Here is a 16,701-nt window from a genome sequence, read left to right as displayed (position 1 = left end):
CCACGCCAGCCCATGACGGCTAGGCTTTTCCCTTAACTTTGTTTTTGTCATTTTAGTTTTTGCTCATTTTACTTATGCCACTCTAAAATTTGGCATTTTACTTTTATCAGTTTTTGCTTTTAACAATACATCATAAATGCACCGTGGCAAAAAAATAATGTTTTATTTCACTTTTGCCATTCTTAACTTTTGACAATGTATTACAATTGTCACTTCAAATATTTTGTTTTTGCCACGGAATGGCAAAAGTGATATATTATCAAAAGCTAAGAGTGACAAAAGTGAAATGTCAAATTTTAGAGTGGCATAAGCACAGTGGACAAAAGCTAAAGTGGCAGAAACAAAGTTTTCCCTCGATTGAGAACTGTTTTCCCTCGATTGAGAACTTCATAAGTCTGGGTCGATTTCTGTATACTGCAACTTCAGAATAGTTCTTTTTCTAGTATGCGCTGAATTTATTTTTTAGCATGTGTTGGCCTTAAGGCGGTTATCATCTTGTGCAAAACGTGCATCCGCTTAAGGCTCTACTGAAATTTTTTTCCTTTTATTTGAAGAGGGTTTCCTATGGAGTTGATCTGCAATGCTAGTACATATATCGGCGTAATTCAAGATAAGCTCGCAATATGCATGTCAGAAAAGGAGAGCTATAGCTCCCGGTGCAGGAAATATGCCAACCAGAAGAAAGGGACATAAGAAAAGACACTATAGAAAAGGCACAGTTACGTGGCTCATCAAGAAAACAGTCTCTCTCGAGTCTTGAGCACTGCATTACAATCCATCTATTCAATCAGCAGACGTACATTACATTAACTGATGCGATCACGCATGCTCCTAAACCTCCTATCATGGACTTCGACCCTATGAGAAACCCCTGCAGTACGGGAACAAAAGCAAGTTAGGACGGCCATGGATCACCAACCGGCCAGGACAAATGAACATATGATTGAGTAATTAATCAGCCACTAGGAGCAGTCTATCAGTTGATGATTAGACTAAAGCAAGGCGCGTGTGCATGCCGTGTTCATTTGTGTTTTGTTCGAAAACGAAGGGCGAGACCTTAAATCAGTGTCCCGCGTCGTCGTCGACAAGCTCGCGCCACCCACTCCTCCGGCAATGGCGGCAATACCACTACACGTACGTACATTTCCGCTACAAGCTTTTAGATCTTTTGCTTCTATATATATAGCCATGTTGGCGTTTGTGGCTTGGCAGTAAGCACTAGCCAGCAAAGCTACTCTCCTTCCTTCATTCCTCCTCCCCGGCCGGCTGGTAAGTTGGTCGGTCAGGCCTCAATCACCATGGGCGGTTCATCGACGTTCATGCCGGCGCCTGCCATGGCGACGACGGCTCTGATACTCCTCCTAGTGTTGTCGTCGTCGCCAGCGGTGGTGGCGTGGAAAGATTCCGGACTCTCCATAGGGTTCTATAAGGAGTTGTGTCCCAAGGCGGAGAAGGTCGTCCGGCGAGTCGTCACCAAGGCCTTCAAGAAGGAGCCCGGCACCCCCGGCGACATCATCCGCCTCTTTTTCCACGACTGCTTTGTCCGTGTAAGCCGCTCGCTGATGTTCACTAAGTTTGAGTTCATGATGTTTTGCACGGCAGTTTTTACTCGATTTTTGCCACTTAGAGTGGACTTAATAAACCCACTGTAGGTGCACCTTTTATCTGTGCCGTCCCTTTTCACGGGGAGATCCATGATGCTAGCTAACTAAGTTCATTCCATGCAAAAATAATATTATTTGCAATATTTATGGCGCACCACAAGTTCTGAAATATTTTTACACACGGTAGATATAATGATTCGTTGACCTGAAAAGTTGGTATTTTGTTTGCGAGAAATCGAAAGTAAAAAGAAAATAATGCACACGATATCTTGAGGCATAAATGGATGGGTATATAGAGGATGTAGGTGGGTTCATCCACATTTTTTCCTGTGTGATCAGGAACACGGTGTGTAATTTGAAGGTCTTCCGTTTGAGCATGCTAGTCATGGGTCGGTCTTTTTTTTTTCCACCATCATGAAAAGTGTCACAAATATTTGCACCATCAACATTTATACTTTGGTCAAGCTTTCAAACAGTACAGAGACTAATTGGAATATACTGGGCACTATATTTAGTTATTGAAATTTCGATAAGTTTCTTACGTAATGGATTTGTAATTTTTATAGCTTCCCTTTAAAAAGTTATGATGTTTATGATGACAATTGAATTATGTGCATGAAGTGCGGTGCCTCCAAGGGCAAATTCTGAGATCTACCACTTGTGGTATTAAAAAAAATCCAGTGTTCTAACATTTTTATTACAAAATCTTTGGGAGGCTTCTTGTTAAGCTGTTTATTGACTTTTGGGGTTAACTTGCCGTCTATATTCTAGGTTTTGTCTCGCAGAAAGATATTAATATAACCATATTCTATAAATAAACTATGAATGCAATAACAAGTACACAAAACACAGAATGAAATGCAAAACGTAAGTTGCATTGAAAATAAAATAGCAGTACATACAAGAAATGTGCAACCTTGATTAAGAAATGTTTTACAATTAGCTTGGACATAAACTAGCAACTCAGATAACATCCTAATGAAACCAATTTAATGATGTTTCTACACATTAAGGAATAATGTTGTAAGAATGATACATTTTAAAAGCTCTTTATATTTATAAATGAGTAGAGTACATTTTTTAGTTGCACGTGTGTAAGTACTTAACTTTACTCAGAGCAATATTGTATATGTTTTTAGGGTTGTGACGCCTCGGTGCTACTCGAGTCAACACCAGGGAACACGGCGGAGAGGGACTCGAAGCCAAACAACCCCAGCTTGGATGGTTTTGAGGTCATAAGTGACGCCAAGGAGATTCTCGAGAAACTTTGCCCACAAACCGTCTCTTGTGCCGACATCCTAGCCCTCTCCGCTCGTGATGGAGCCTTCCTTGCTAGCGGGCTCGACTATGCCATTCCAACGGGCCGGCGTGATGGACTCGTCTCCAAGGAAGACGAGGTTCTCCCTAGTGTCCCTCACCCCGACTTCCGCCATGATCAGCTTATCAAAAACTTCACTGCAAAAGGTAACATACACATCAGTACATACAGACATATAATAGTCGTGCACAACCACATACTTTACGCGTACATACTATATTCTTTCTTAGAATGTGCATAGGTCAATCATTTCTTGGTTTTGGCATCAACATAGAAAATATTACCGACATATACAACACAAATGCATGACACTACATCTACCTTGAAACATGCTCTTATAATACAATACTTACTTTCTAGTGAAGCATGATATTATTTATATAAAATCATTGATCAAAGTGTAACCGTGAAGACCTTGTAATATAATATCTAACGGGCGTATATTGTGACACTGAGAAAAATACGTCAGCCTTTGTTTAATGTACAGGTTTTACGGCCGAGGAGCTGGTGACACTGTCCGGAGCCCACTCCATCGGCACCTCACACTGCTCATCGTTCACGGACCGTTTGTACAAGTACTACAACAACGGTGCATACGGCACGGACCCGGCGATTCCGCCGGCGTATGCTGCGCGTCTCAAGAAGAAGTGTCCGCCGTCGACGGCGGCGCACAACGACACCACAATGGTGCAGCTCGACGACGTGACACCATTCGTGATGGACAACCAGTACTACAAGAACTTGCTGGCCGGCACGGTGGCGTTCGACTCGGACATGGCGCTCATGGACGACCCTGAGACGGCGGCCCTCGTCGACCTCTACGCCCGGGAGCCCTCGGACTACTGGACCAAGCGATTCGCCGCCGCGATGGTGAAGGTCAGCGAGATGGACGTGCTCACTGGCAGCAAGGGGGAGATCAGGCTGAACTGCTCCAAGGTGAACTAGTAATTGATTGAGCTATTGGTTGGAATGCTGCGTTTGTCTCTGTATGTCTGCTTGGGGAAATTCACGATATATATTGTTCTATTGTGTTACTTATTTTTCTTTGGTTCGTTTTTATATGGTGGTGTGAAATATGGAAGCACATTTCCAAGAAAGCATATTATTCGATTTGAGTTGTGAATTCGACAAGAAACAATAATGTACTACTAGTACTACTACGTCATGTTTGTACATTTCCCTTTTATTTATGCATTTGATTCGACTACTATCACTTTGTGAACTTCTCGATGAAATGGTTCAGATTTTAGGTATTCGGATGTTTTATTGAACTGTGGTCGATCAAGTAAACAGAGTTAACACAATCGCAACCAAAGGCAAAGCTAGAGCCTTCCTCAACCCACGCCACCAGAAAGAGGCAAGAAGAAGGGCAATGGATTATTGCTATCATGAACAATGGTAAATGATGCTTAAGAATTTGCATGAAAAAAATAAACAAAAATACAATAGCGACAAATCCCTCCATCTTAGCCACTTTCAGATAGACCAAATTGTGCCCGCCCACCTTCTGTTAGATTGACCACAAAATTGACAAGTAAACTAATGAGAAAATGATTGTCTTTAAGTCACACTACACTTGGCTACACAAAACAAGTGAAGTATTTTGTCTTACAGAAAACAACTGGCAAACAATTCCAGAGAAGCTCTCAGTTTCATTTTTGAAGTTAAGGTGTCACCAAAAACCATCCATACCTCGAAAACTCCAGAAATGATGCACTCATCCATCCCACTCTGCTTGCGACACTTTGCTCTTTCCCCAATGTCCAATGCAGGTAAAGCTTAAGGCAATTTTACATAAATATTTGGGCTTGCTATATTGGATACCCTTAGAGACGTAGTTTTAGATAAATATTTGGGCTTACGATTGTTTTAAACATCTTCTCGACTTGTGAGCATGAGGTAAAAGGTGGTGTTAAAAGCAGTGGCACAAGTAATAGTGGTGTATGCAATGTCTATATTCAAGCCATAGAAATCACGAATGAAATATGGCAATTCTGGTGGGAGGATGATGCCAACAAATCAAAAGATATATTGGTTTAGTTTGCCAGCTGGAAACAGTGTATCCCTAAAAATATGAGTGGTTTGGGTTTTCTATATCCTCATTGCTTTAATGTGGCAATGTTGGCAAAAGAAGTCTAAAGGTTGATGTGTGATTTGAAGTCACTTTGTGTGTGGGAGAGTACTACGAGTGAAATACTATTCAGATGGTAGACAAATAAATGGTAGTAAGATGAATAGTGGATTATCCTTTACATGACAAAGCATACTGGCAGACATCCAAGCTTTTAACCGGGGTTCCATATGGAGAGTGGAAAACCGTACACAAATTGATATATGGGATGATAAATGGATTCCGGATTACCCCACAACACGAATTATCACTCCCAAGAAGAGCTTGGCTACGACTAAAAAAAACTTAGTTGTTGGGAAAAAGGTTTCTGACTTACCCAACAATAGACTTGTGGGACGAAGACCTCTTGCGTGATCCCACTGTCAACGCACAAATTGAAGGATTTTGTAGCTTGAAGGTTCACAAAAAACGTCTTGTTCTCGGTAAGGTCGGCATACCATGGTGAGTGGACACATCAGCTTGGGGACAAGGACAGAAGCTTCATAGAGCACGAGAATCGTCAAATAATCTCATATGGAAGATCATGTAGAGTCATAATAAAGAAAAGGATCTTTCTATGGCACATCTAGATAAGACTTAGTTTTTTTAGGGGTAGATAAGACTTAATCAAGTTTTGTCTAAAAGGTGAGATGTTATGGTCCCTTTTCTCTTATCTCCCTGGCCTTTTTTCCAGGTCCCCAATGTTTTGGGGGTACGACATTCTCACGATCATGAGGACACTAGGGCCAGGCTCTTGGGTGGGATGTCATGTTTTTTTGAACAAAAGCAAGTCGTGCTTGAAGGTTGAGCCTTTGATTGTTTGCAATTTTTCTTTGTCCCATAAATCCAGGCTCATGGGCTTTTCTTTTATTTTAGTTGTTAGGTTGTTCCGTAACAAATTTCCTTAGGGGCAACACACGGATGGTGAGAAAAACATGAACAAATTTGGCCTTTTTAGAGCAGTTCCAATCTAGACTTCATGTCTGCACAATAGACACACATGTGCTTGCTCGCCAAGGAGTTTCTCATCTTTTTTCTTAATTTTGAATTTTTGGGTGAAGTAAAAAATCTTCAACGATTCTTAAAAAGTTTCACAAAACTAAAAAATAGTGATGAAATAAAAATATGTTTGTGAATTCAAAGAAAATGTTAGTGAATTCTAAGAACAAAGCAAATTTGAAAAAAGGATTGTTAATTTTAAAAATGTTTATGAATCTAAAAAAACATGAATTTAAAGATAGTTCACTATTTATGAAAAAGTTCATCAACCAAAAATGAAAAAAAATCATGAACAATTTTTTGAAACTATGGACATGCAACTGATCAACGACCTGCCCCTCGTTGCAGTCACATTGGGGCCATACAGTTGCAAGTCTAGTGGTGGGCATACAACTCACAAGCAACCCCTTACATGACGAGTTGCACTCGTGAGTCGTGTTGAGGGCCATACTGTTGCAGTCGATTTACCACACTTGCAGTTGCAAGTGTAGTGGTGAATATTCAACTAGTCACACAAGATTTGCAAAATAAAGTTTACAAATTCTTTATAAGTTCATGAATTTAGAAAACTCAAATATAAAAAATCATCATGATGAATTTGAAAAAAAAACATAACTTGAGAAGATGTTATTTTAAAAAACTCATGAATTCTAAAAAGTGTTCACACACTTCAAAAAGTTTTCATGTACTAAAAATACTATGGATTAAAAATGGGGAAGAAAAGAAAATGAAAAAGAGGAAAAATATGAGAATGAAAATAACAAAAAAGAAAAAGATACTCCTTCCGAGCCATATTAATTGTCATAGTTTAAGTACAAAGTTGCACAAAATATGCGACAATTAATATGGATCGAAGGGAGTAGAAAACAATCAGTACAAAAATCACCATAAAAACGAGAGAAAGATAGCACCTCAAAACCACCGCGTGACCATGGAGACACAAACATATAAAAAAGCAAAAAACAAGGAAGGAATGAACAAATGTAATGGATCAACGCACAGATGGATAAGCCCACGGCCAAAATGGCTGGATGAAAAATTAGTGACTTGTTAGACGCGGGTGGGCGCCCCTATGTCTCGCTTAGAGCAAGACGTAGGGAAGCCTCACTGAAGGCGAGAGCGACATGGCCCGGCTCATGTGCAAGGGAGGACACAACATCACTTTTTTCTCAAGAAAAAGTTACATGTTTTTCGTTTTGTTTTTTTGCTTAAATTTCATATTTTTTATGGTTCCAAATATTATAAGTAAATATATGACAAAAAACACTTTAGATAAAACATTAAAAAAATATTGACCAAGCATTTGAAAAATGTTAAAATATGTATAGAGAAAATATGTTTCATGTATGTGAGAAATGTACACAAAAGCATATACATTGTGTAATAAAAAGTTGCTCATGTATTTTTAAAAAATAAAAAAATTGAAAACAAATGTTGACCATTTATTCAAAAAAGTTAAACTTTTATATTAAAAATGTTAAACTTTTATATTAAAAATGTTAAATGTGTGAACAAAAAAAGGTTGACCTTGTATTAAGAAATGTTGAGCTTGTATTTGAAAAATGTTAAATTTGTAGTTAAAAAATGCTGACCATCTATTCAAAAAATCTTAAAGTTATATTTGAAAAATGTTAATGTGTATATAAAAAATGTTGACCATGCTTTCAAAAAATGTTAGACTAGTATTCAAAAAATATTAATCAAGCATTTGGAAAAAATGTTTAATGACAACAAACAATATTGACGATGATTCAAAAACGTTAACCTGGTATTTAAAAATGTTAATCAAGAAAATGAAAATTGTATTAGATAAATACACCAAAATACAATTTACACAAAATATTGAAAAAACGGTTGAACAAGCTTTTCAAAATTTTAAATACGTATAGTGAAAATCTTTCTTATGTATATGAGAAATGTATACATAAAATATACAATTTGTGTGAAAAAAGTTGATCATATATTTCAAAAAATATAATCCACACATTTGACAACAAATGTTGACAATGTATTAACAAATATTAAACTTGTATTTTAAAAATGTTAAATGTGTAAACAAAAAATGTTGACAACGTATTCAAAAAATGTTGAGCTTGTATTTAGATAATGTTAAATTTGTATTCAAAAAATGTTGACCGTGTATTCAAAAAAGGTTAAACTTATATTTGAAAAATGTAACATGTATATAAAAAATGTTGACCATGCTTTAAAAAAATGTTAGACTTGTATTAAAAAATATTAATCAAGCATTTGGGAAAAATGTTAAATGTGTACACAAAATATATCGACCATGTATTCAGAAAATCTTAATTTCGTATTTGAAGAATGTTAATCAATAATTTGAAAAAAATTCAAAGTATTTAAAAAATGTATTAGGTTTATATACCAAAAGTCAATTTAAGTAAAACATTAAAAAAAATTGAGCAAGCATTCCAAAATTTTAAATATGTATAGAGAAAATCTTTGTCATGTATATGATAAATGCATACAGATAAATATGAAATTTGTGTGAAAAAGTTGGTCATGTATTTTAAAATTTTATTCCAAACATTTGAAAAAATGCTCATCATGTATTCAAAAAATATTTCACTTTTATTTAAAAATATTAAATGTGTATATAAAAAATATTGAACTTGTATTTGAAAAATGTTAAATGTGTATAGAAAAAATGTTTACTATGTATTAAAAAATAGTAACTTGTATTCGAAAGTTTTTTAATGTGTATATATAAAACGTTGACCGTGGTTTCAGAAAATGATAAAATTGTATTCGAAAAATATTAATCAAGCATTTGGAAAAAAATGTTAAATGTGTATAGAATTTTTTTTACCATCTATTCAGAAAATATTAATCTGGTATTTGATGAATGCTAATCAAGAATTTGAAAAATGTTAAATGTAGTAAAAAAATTATTAGATATATACGCCAAAATTGTGTATAGAAAACCTGTGAAACCAGAGAGAAAACAAAAAAAATCTATGAAAAATGAGAAAACAACATACAAAACCGAAGTAAAACAAAGAAAAAATAAATAAAAGAAAAACAACCAATGAAAGCAAGAAAATAAATTAGGTAAATTGAAGAAAAATAAAGAAAAAGGAAGAAACGAAATTAAAATGGAGAAAGAAACAAAGAAAACCGATGAAAAAATAAAGATAAACAAACAACAAAGAAAGCTGGAAAAAACAATGGAAACCAGCTCTTGTCCCCTCAATTAGGTTGTGCCCTAGTATTCACGACGAACCCCGACGCTTACCCAATGTCTAGCAACGTGCCCATAATCAAGGAGACATAGGACCGAATCCTGGGATCTCCGCCCGTTTCTATAGATGGTTAAGGTGAGAGCTCCTTCCGTCTTGCTATAAGCGAGATATAGTCACTGCAAACACGGGAAGAGTGTGACGTACAGTAGTGCACGCAGCTGGACGGACCCTTGAAGGCGCACAACATAAAACTCGCAAAAAGTCTCCAGCTTGCCAGGAATCGAACTGGCTACCTCCTACTGGAACTGATGGAAGCACATTAGCATTTCTTGAAAATTGTGAAGAATTCTAAAATGTTGAATTTTTTGAAAAAGTTTTTTTAATTCCAACATCTTTTAAAAATGTGAATTATTTTTGGAATTTCAAACAATTTTTTGTATCCCAAATAGTTTTTATAATGTCAAACAATTTTTGGAAATTTCAAACATGTTTTGAAAAACATGAACACTATTTTTGAAGCACGAATATTTCTTGGAAAACATGAACATTTTTTGAAATACCAAATAAAACCTGGGGGGAATAGTTTTTGGATCCGTGAACAATTGGTTTTAAAACAGGGCATTTTTTAAACTCCAATTCTTTTAAAAGAGTGATTTATTTTAAAGTGGCAAACATTTTTTAAAATAATGAACATTTTATTTGAATCACCAAATTTTCTGAACATTACAAAAAAATAGAGAAAAAAAGAAGCAGAAAAAAACAGAAAAACCCCGGTTCCCACAAACTGTGGTTACACTGAAAGTGGGCTGCGCCATCTAGCGCACAGATGTTGATTCTTCCAATTCTGACTTGAATGAAGAGAAAACGTAGCCTACATAGCACACGGGGACAACAGGCTCCATGCCCAACGCAGGGATCACGTATTTGCACGAAATTTAGAGAACCTGATCGTGCGATAGATAACTTGGATGAGCCATAGCTAAATCTAATGTAAATGGGAATTAACAGATCTGTACAGCATAGTGGCATACGGAACAGTTTTCTGAGTGCTGAAGGTACGCGTTAAAATTCGAGGAGAGATGCATCCACCGACCGAACGATAATAGTACGAGAATCCAAGAGGACATAGCTGATCGATCATTCAGTACGACTCGTCACTCATGCTGCTGCTAATGATATCTGCCTCGATCTTCCCCGCGACCGCCGGTGCCACCACGGCCGTGGTGACCGTGACCGCAGCCTCCCCGCCGTTTCGCGAGACGGTGGCCGCCAGGACGGGCACGCGGTGCCGCTGGAACACCTGGAGCACGCGCGTGAGCGCGCCCGGCCTGGCCGCGCGCAGCCGGACGGCGAAGCACGACGTCTCCCCGGCCGCGACCACCTCGGCGCTGCCGCCGCGTGCGCGGCGGCTCCGCCCGGCAGACATCGCCCTGTGCGCCTCGAGCTCGGCGGCCGTGTCCTCCAGCGCCCTGACGTACGCGATGGCCCCGTCGACGACGTCCGCCCTGCACGCCTGCGCCGTGCACGGGCATGAGCTAGATGCCTCGATCGGCAGACACAAACGCCGGAGAAACAAAAAGAACAGTCGCCAAGAACGGGAACGAGCGGACAAGAGAACGAACCCGATGGGGGAGGTCGGGGAGCAGCGCGCCCAGCTCGTCGAAGAGCACGGACATGGTCTGCCGGCGCGCGCGCTCCAGACGGGGTGACCTGCGCCGCCTGGACGCCCCCGCGCGAGTCACCTCGACCGTCGTCGTCCCCGGCGAGCTTTCCGCTCCCAGACCCAGAGCCAGCCCCAGCGCCTGCGCCTCCTCGGCCATGGCGGGGTAAGATGATCTATCTCGCCGGAGCAACCGACCGGCGCGAGTGCCTCTCTGTTTTTGCGGAGTTGCGAGCCGGGGGTACACTTTGTGTTGGGCAGCGGCTTTGGGGACGGGCATGGTGTCAGCTTTTGAGTTGGTGGTGCCTGCTCCGGAAGGGAAAAAGAGCTGGGCTGGCACGTTGGCGGCAGGGGCAAAAGGAGACCACAAATGTACCCTCGTCCTCCTCAACAAAAACTGCATGGAGTAAGGGCATGTACAAGGGTAACATCACCTTATAGCTGCTCCATACTCCACATAGATAAAGCCATGGTCATTCCACAATGGAAGCAGCACGCATCCCTTTTTCTTTGTTGGGTCCACATTCAACCTTTCCTGTCCCACATCCTCTCTTTACCTCCTTTCTTTTTCACCTTGGCCAGCGGCTTTTCATCGAGGAGACCGGTTCCTCTGCAAGATCCCCTCTCTCTCTCTACAAGCGGTAGCCTTTTTCTAATCCAGGGAATCTAGGCCGATGTGGAGTCTGAGGCACTAGTCCAGCGTGGCCCGTTGGCCATGCTCTAAAAGGCTCTCTCCATGCTTGGGGTAGGGGCATCTTTAGAGCATGGCCAATGGGTAGCTTCAAACGGATGCCCCGCAGGTTCAGCTAGGTTCGGAGCTAGCTTCGGATAAAAAGATATAGCCTCGCAGGTGAAGGTGTAGCCTATAGAAGATCCAGTCTCTTCGGCTGTGAGAGTTAAGCAAAAGGAGAAAAGCAGAGGCAACCGTGATGCGAGGAGAGAGACAGAGAGAGAAGAAGAAAATGGCATGCATGTAAAAGGAGAGATGTTGCAAGATGGGGTCCACTGGAGTGCAGCCTCGGTTGGATGAAAAAATTCACAAACAATAGTTTCATTTACTTTTGCTTAGTTTAAGAGCTGGAGCAGCAGCTAAGTGCTGCCTCCATTGTACATGTCCTTATAGTGTCAGGTACTCATCAGGACACAGCCGGGTGTCAAAGGACTTTAGTGAAGTGAACATGCAGCATCTTTGATCTGAACTCTGGTGCACATTCACATTGGTTGTGAACTTGTGATATATAGACATATAGTGTCACGTATAAGAAACAAGAAAAAGTAGGGGGCATCTGTAGTGTCACGTATTCAGGATACAGCTAGTTGTCAAAGGCTTGGGGTGAAAACTTGGGTGGACATTCACATTGGTGGTCACATATTGTTCGAAGTAATATTTCACAAACTAACATCAAACAAAGTACAATGGTTACTACGAAATGACATTTTTTCAAAGACTCGTATCTATTATAAAAATTCATTGAGATTACAAAGCACTTCAACCATAATAATAATTATATCGAGGTCCCGAACCACCGAACAACCACTACCGCTAGAATGTTGAGCTACTACTTCCATAGTCACACATTTTGACTATGGACCAAACATGCCCTTAACCACACTTTTGCTACTAACTTGTGGCATGCCACAAAAAATGTGGTGAACAAATTAGTCGCCACAAGTGTGACTTGATTTGGCAAAAGCATGTGTGTATGATATGTGGGACATACTCCTAAGTAAGTGTGGCATGCCACCACTGTGGCAGTGAAACAAACAACAGCCTTAAGCAGCTGTCACACTTGTGTGCCAACATTTGACCATGTGTGCCTATGAACCAAACACGCAATATGTCACCGGTTCCTCAAGATGATGGAGTAGCAACAGCTCGGGAGAATATCGGGTGGTCCCAAAGCTTAGGTGCTACCATGCTTCGATGCCAAATTTGAAGTATCAAAAACTTCTAAAGAAAATCATGGGTGTTCACAAAATAGGTGTTTACAAACCCTAAAAATTGGAACTTCAAATTTGAAATACACAGAGATACAAAAAAGACAAATTTCATTGTGAATAGTAAAAAATAGCTTTTTTCTTCTTACGACATTATTCATGTTGAAATCTTATTTTAAAAATATTATTATGTATTATAGGTTTGGAGTTTAAAAAAATAGACGTTGTATACATTTATCTTGTGAACATCTGTAGTTTTTTTTAAAAAAAATTGAACCTGCAAATTTGAGTTTTATTTCCGTTGAAACATGATAGCATCAAAGTCTTGGGAGCACGAGATATTCACCCACAACACCTCTGACATTTCTGTTCTGTCACCTACAGTTTCCGGCTTATGTCAACTCGGTAAGAGCATCGGCTCCGTTTAAACGCGAATACGCAATGATACATTGTTAATAAAGAATTACAGAGGTCATGACACCCACATCATCCAAATTTATCAACCACACTTTTCTTACTAAGTCGTGGCATGCCACGAAATATATGGTGAAAAACTTAGTCGCCACAAGTGTGGCATGCCACCATTGTGGCAGTAAAATAAACAGTAGCCATAAGCAGCTGCCACACTTGCACCAAAGTTTGACAATGTGTGGCTATGAACCAAACACACAATATGTGACCGGTTCCTCAAGATGATGGGGGTGGCAACACCTCGGGAGAATATCTGGCGCTTCCATGACTTAGGTGCTACCATGTTTCAATGTCATAAAACTTAAATTTTGAAGTATCAAAAGCTTCTAAAAGAAATCGTGGATGTTCACAAAATATACAACTCCTAAAATTTCAACTTCAAACTCAAACTACGCATAGAGATACAATGTGAACAGTATATTTAGCTTTTGTCTTCTTGTGACACTATTCATGTTAAAATTGTCGTTTTAAATCTTTTATGTATTTTAGGTTTGGAGTTAAAAATATAGACGTCGTATGCATTTATCTTGTGAATATCTTCATTTTTTATTTTTTAAACTAGAAATTTGAATTTTTTTTGTTGTTGGAGCATGGGAGCACGAGATATTCACCTGCGTGCTCTGGCATTTCTTCTTATAGTTTTCGGCTTATGTCAATTCGGTAAGAGCATTCGCTCCATTTAAATGCTAATCTTCTCCCCTGTCAAAGCAAATGAGGATAAACTACCACTTGCTTGCCCGAGGGCATGGCCAATGCATAGCCTAGGGTGATGCCTCACATATCATGTAGGATCGGATGTCAGAAAAAGTAGATTCGAATAGGGAAGCGGGATCCTCTGCAGGAGGCGGGTGCTTGAAGAGAAAAAGTGTGGTCTGGTGCATAAAGTTGGAAAAGTTGAAGTGAAGAGTAGGCATGCATGTGGTGAGAATCTACTTTATATTCTTTAATGATGTCCACTAGTAATAGCTTGCATTGAGAAGAAAAAATCATTATAGTTACCTGAAACTATTTGTCATGAGTCATCTATATCCATATGTCACCATTATATATGCTCTTATAGGAAAACTTGATTATGAATAGCAATGATTCATTGTAAATAAAGAATTACAGAGGTCATCACATTACAGTTCATCACACCTACATCATCCAAACCGTGTCAAAGGGCCAGCTGGTAATCGTTGTGGGGCGCATTGGTAGAGGCCAAGATAAGAGCACCAGGTAAGTACTCTACTTAAGGCCTGTTCGGAGGCCCTCTGCTCCTCGACTCCGCTCGCGGAGCTGCCGGAACCGCAGTTAAAAATTACCGAGCGGATGAATCGGTACTCTACAGATCTTTCTACTTTGCAGAGCTGGTCGAGTGCCGAACGGGCTCTTATTACCGGCGTCAAACAGAATAATAATAATATAAAAGTTTGTTGGACTAATTAGCTCGTCCAATTTCTCTCAGGACAATCCCAAGCGCGCGATCATCAACCAGAATGGCCGTGTGATTCACGTTGGCCACCTTGACCATCCTAAAATAAGGACCACGACGCCTCCACTCCGGCTCCACGGCGACCAGGCTCGCCAGGTTGACCAGGCCGTCGCCGTCCCCAACGTCCACGCCGGGCGTTGCCTCGAAATCGTCCCCCAGGTACACCATCCTCTCAGGCGTCGCCACCCCGACCCCCACGACGTAGGTCACCGGCACCATCGGAGAGGTCGGCAACTCCTTGAACAGCGGCAGCACACGCGACTCGTATGGCCCGACGCCTTCCCCGAACCCAATGTTGACGAGGAAGTCCACCACGTCGCCGGCTGAGTAGTTCCGACGCTTGGTGCTCACCAGCGGCTGCGCGGCCCCGAACACCTTCGCACTGGGTAGCGGCCACAGGCTGCTCTGCAGGCTGCGGTACTCTTTCTGCAGGGCCTCGGGGTCGACGAAGGGGAGGGCGAGGTTGTTACCTGAGATGAGGGCCTGCATGCCCAGCACGAGCCTGCCCCACGGAGCGGCGACGGGGATGAAGTGCCTCACGAACCGCCGGCGCCACGCCAGGAGCTGCTGGATCAGGAACTGGTGCGCCAGCGTGCCACCGTAGCTGTGGGTGACGATAATCGCCGGGCGGTCGCCGTTGAGCTGGCTCGCCCTCTCCACCAGGCTCTTGAGGTTCGTGAAGAACGCGGTGCCGGTTCTCGATGGGTGTCCCGCCGGCGCGACGGCGTATCGGAAGTCGTAGGGCGCACGGAACATGGTCTCGCCGTCGCGGTACCCGACCCCCTCGAGCCTCTCTAGGAGCTTGTCCGTGTAGGAGAAGTTCCTCCGGTCTGGGTCTGGGTGGTGAAAGCCTTGGGTGGAGCCGAAGAAGGGGACGTGCGTCTAGATGCCGGAAACGTTGCGGTAGTCGTCGGATGCGGCGTCGTACGCCTTGCTGTACACACCTTGAGAAGGACACGTTTTAATCATCAATTTATTAAAATATTCTATGTGCTTTGCTTATATCTTTTGAGCTAGGCAGTTTGTTCTTGTGCTTCACTTATATTTTATTAAAGCACGGCGACAGCTTTACTTTATAAAAATTGTTGAACTCTCATGCTTCACTTATATTATTTTGAGAGTCTTTAAACAACATAGTAATTTGCTTAGGTTATGAATTTAGTCCTAATATGATGGGCATCCAAGAGGGATATAACAAAAACTTTCATATAAAGAGCATTGAATATATGAGAAATTTGATTCCATGCATTTGTTTTGAGATATAAAGATGATGATATTAGAGTCATGCTAGAGAGTAATTTGTTGAGGAACGCAATAATTTTAAAAAAAAAATTACGCACACGCAAGATCCATCTAGGTGATGCATAGCAACGAGACGCGAGAGTGTTGTCCATGTACCCTTGTAGACCGTAAGCGGAAGGGTTATGACAACGCGGTTGATGTAGTCGTACGCCTTCACAATCCGACCGATCCTAGCACCGAAGGTACGACACCTCCGTGATCTGCAGACGTTCAGCTCGGTGACTGCTACCTCTTTTAGCACTGCGTTGGTTTTTCCCGAAGAGGAAGGGATGATGCAGCAAAGTAGCGTAAATATTTCCCTCAGTTTTTTGAGAACCAAGGTATCAATCCAGTAGGAGGCTACGCGCGAGTCCCTCGCACCTGCACAAAACAAATAAATCCTCACGACCAACGTAAATAGGGGTTGTCAATCCCTATAGGGCCACTTACGAGAGTGAGATCTGATAGATATGATAAGATAATATTTTTGGTATTTTTATGATAAAGATGCAAAGTAAAATAAAGGCAAAGTAAATAACTAAGTAGTAGGAGATTGATATGATAAAATAGACCCGGGGGCCATAGGTTTCACTAGTGGCTTCTCTCGAGAGCATAAGTATTCTACGGTGGGTGAACAAATTAC

At 40.9% G+C, this 16,701-nt stretch overlaps 2 protein-coding genes and 1 pseudogene across 2 annotated transcripts; 1 reads left to right on the top strand and 2 right to left on the bottom strand.

The window, feature by feature from the left end:
* The first annotated feature begins 1,202 nt into the window (after positions 1 to 1,202).
* Positions 1,203 to 4,129, top strand: LOC125547468 (peroxidase 5-like). Its single transcript, XM_048711331.1, has 3 exons — positions 1,203 to 1,547; positions 2,744 to 3,068; positions 3,410 to 4,129. Exons 1-3 carry the CDS (start codon positions 1,299 to 1,301, stop codon positions 3,865 to 3,867), a joined length of 1,032 nt encoding a protein of 343 aa, XP_048567288.1. The 5' UTR covers positions 1,203 to 1,298; the 3' UTR covers positions 3,868 to 4,129.
* A 5,866-nt stretch (positions 4,130 to 9,995) lies between these two features.
* LOC125506758 lies at positions 9,996 to 11,237 on the bottom strand. The gene is made up of 2 exons (XM_048671498.1): positions 10,857 to 11,237; positions 9,996 to 10,747 (listed from the first exon to the last, which is right to left on the bottom strand). Exons 1-2 carry the CDS (start codon positions 11,172 to 11,174, stop codon positions 10,376 to 10,378), a joined length of 690 nt encoding a protein of 229 aa, XP_048527455.1. The 5' UTR covers positions 11,175 to 11,237; the 3' UTR covers positions 9,996 to 10,375.
* A 3,123-nt stretch (positions 11,238 to 14,360) lies between these two features.
* Positions 14,361 to 15,746, bottom strand: LOC125532708 (annotated as a pseudogene).
* Positions 15,747 to 16,701: the final 955 nt, after the last annotated feature.

Source organism: Triticum urartu, chromosome 1, assembly GCF_003073215.2.
Source record: "Triticum urartu cultivar G1812 chromosome 1, Tu2.1, whole genome shotgun sequence".
Lineage (NCBI taxonomy): Eukaryota > Viridiplantae > Streptophyta > Magnoliopsida > Poales > Poaceae > Triticum > Triticum urartu.
The sequence above is the reverse complement of the archived record's forward strand: the minus strand, read 5'-3'. Positions and strand labels throughout refer to the sequence as shown.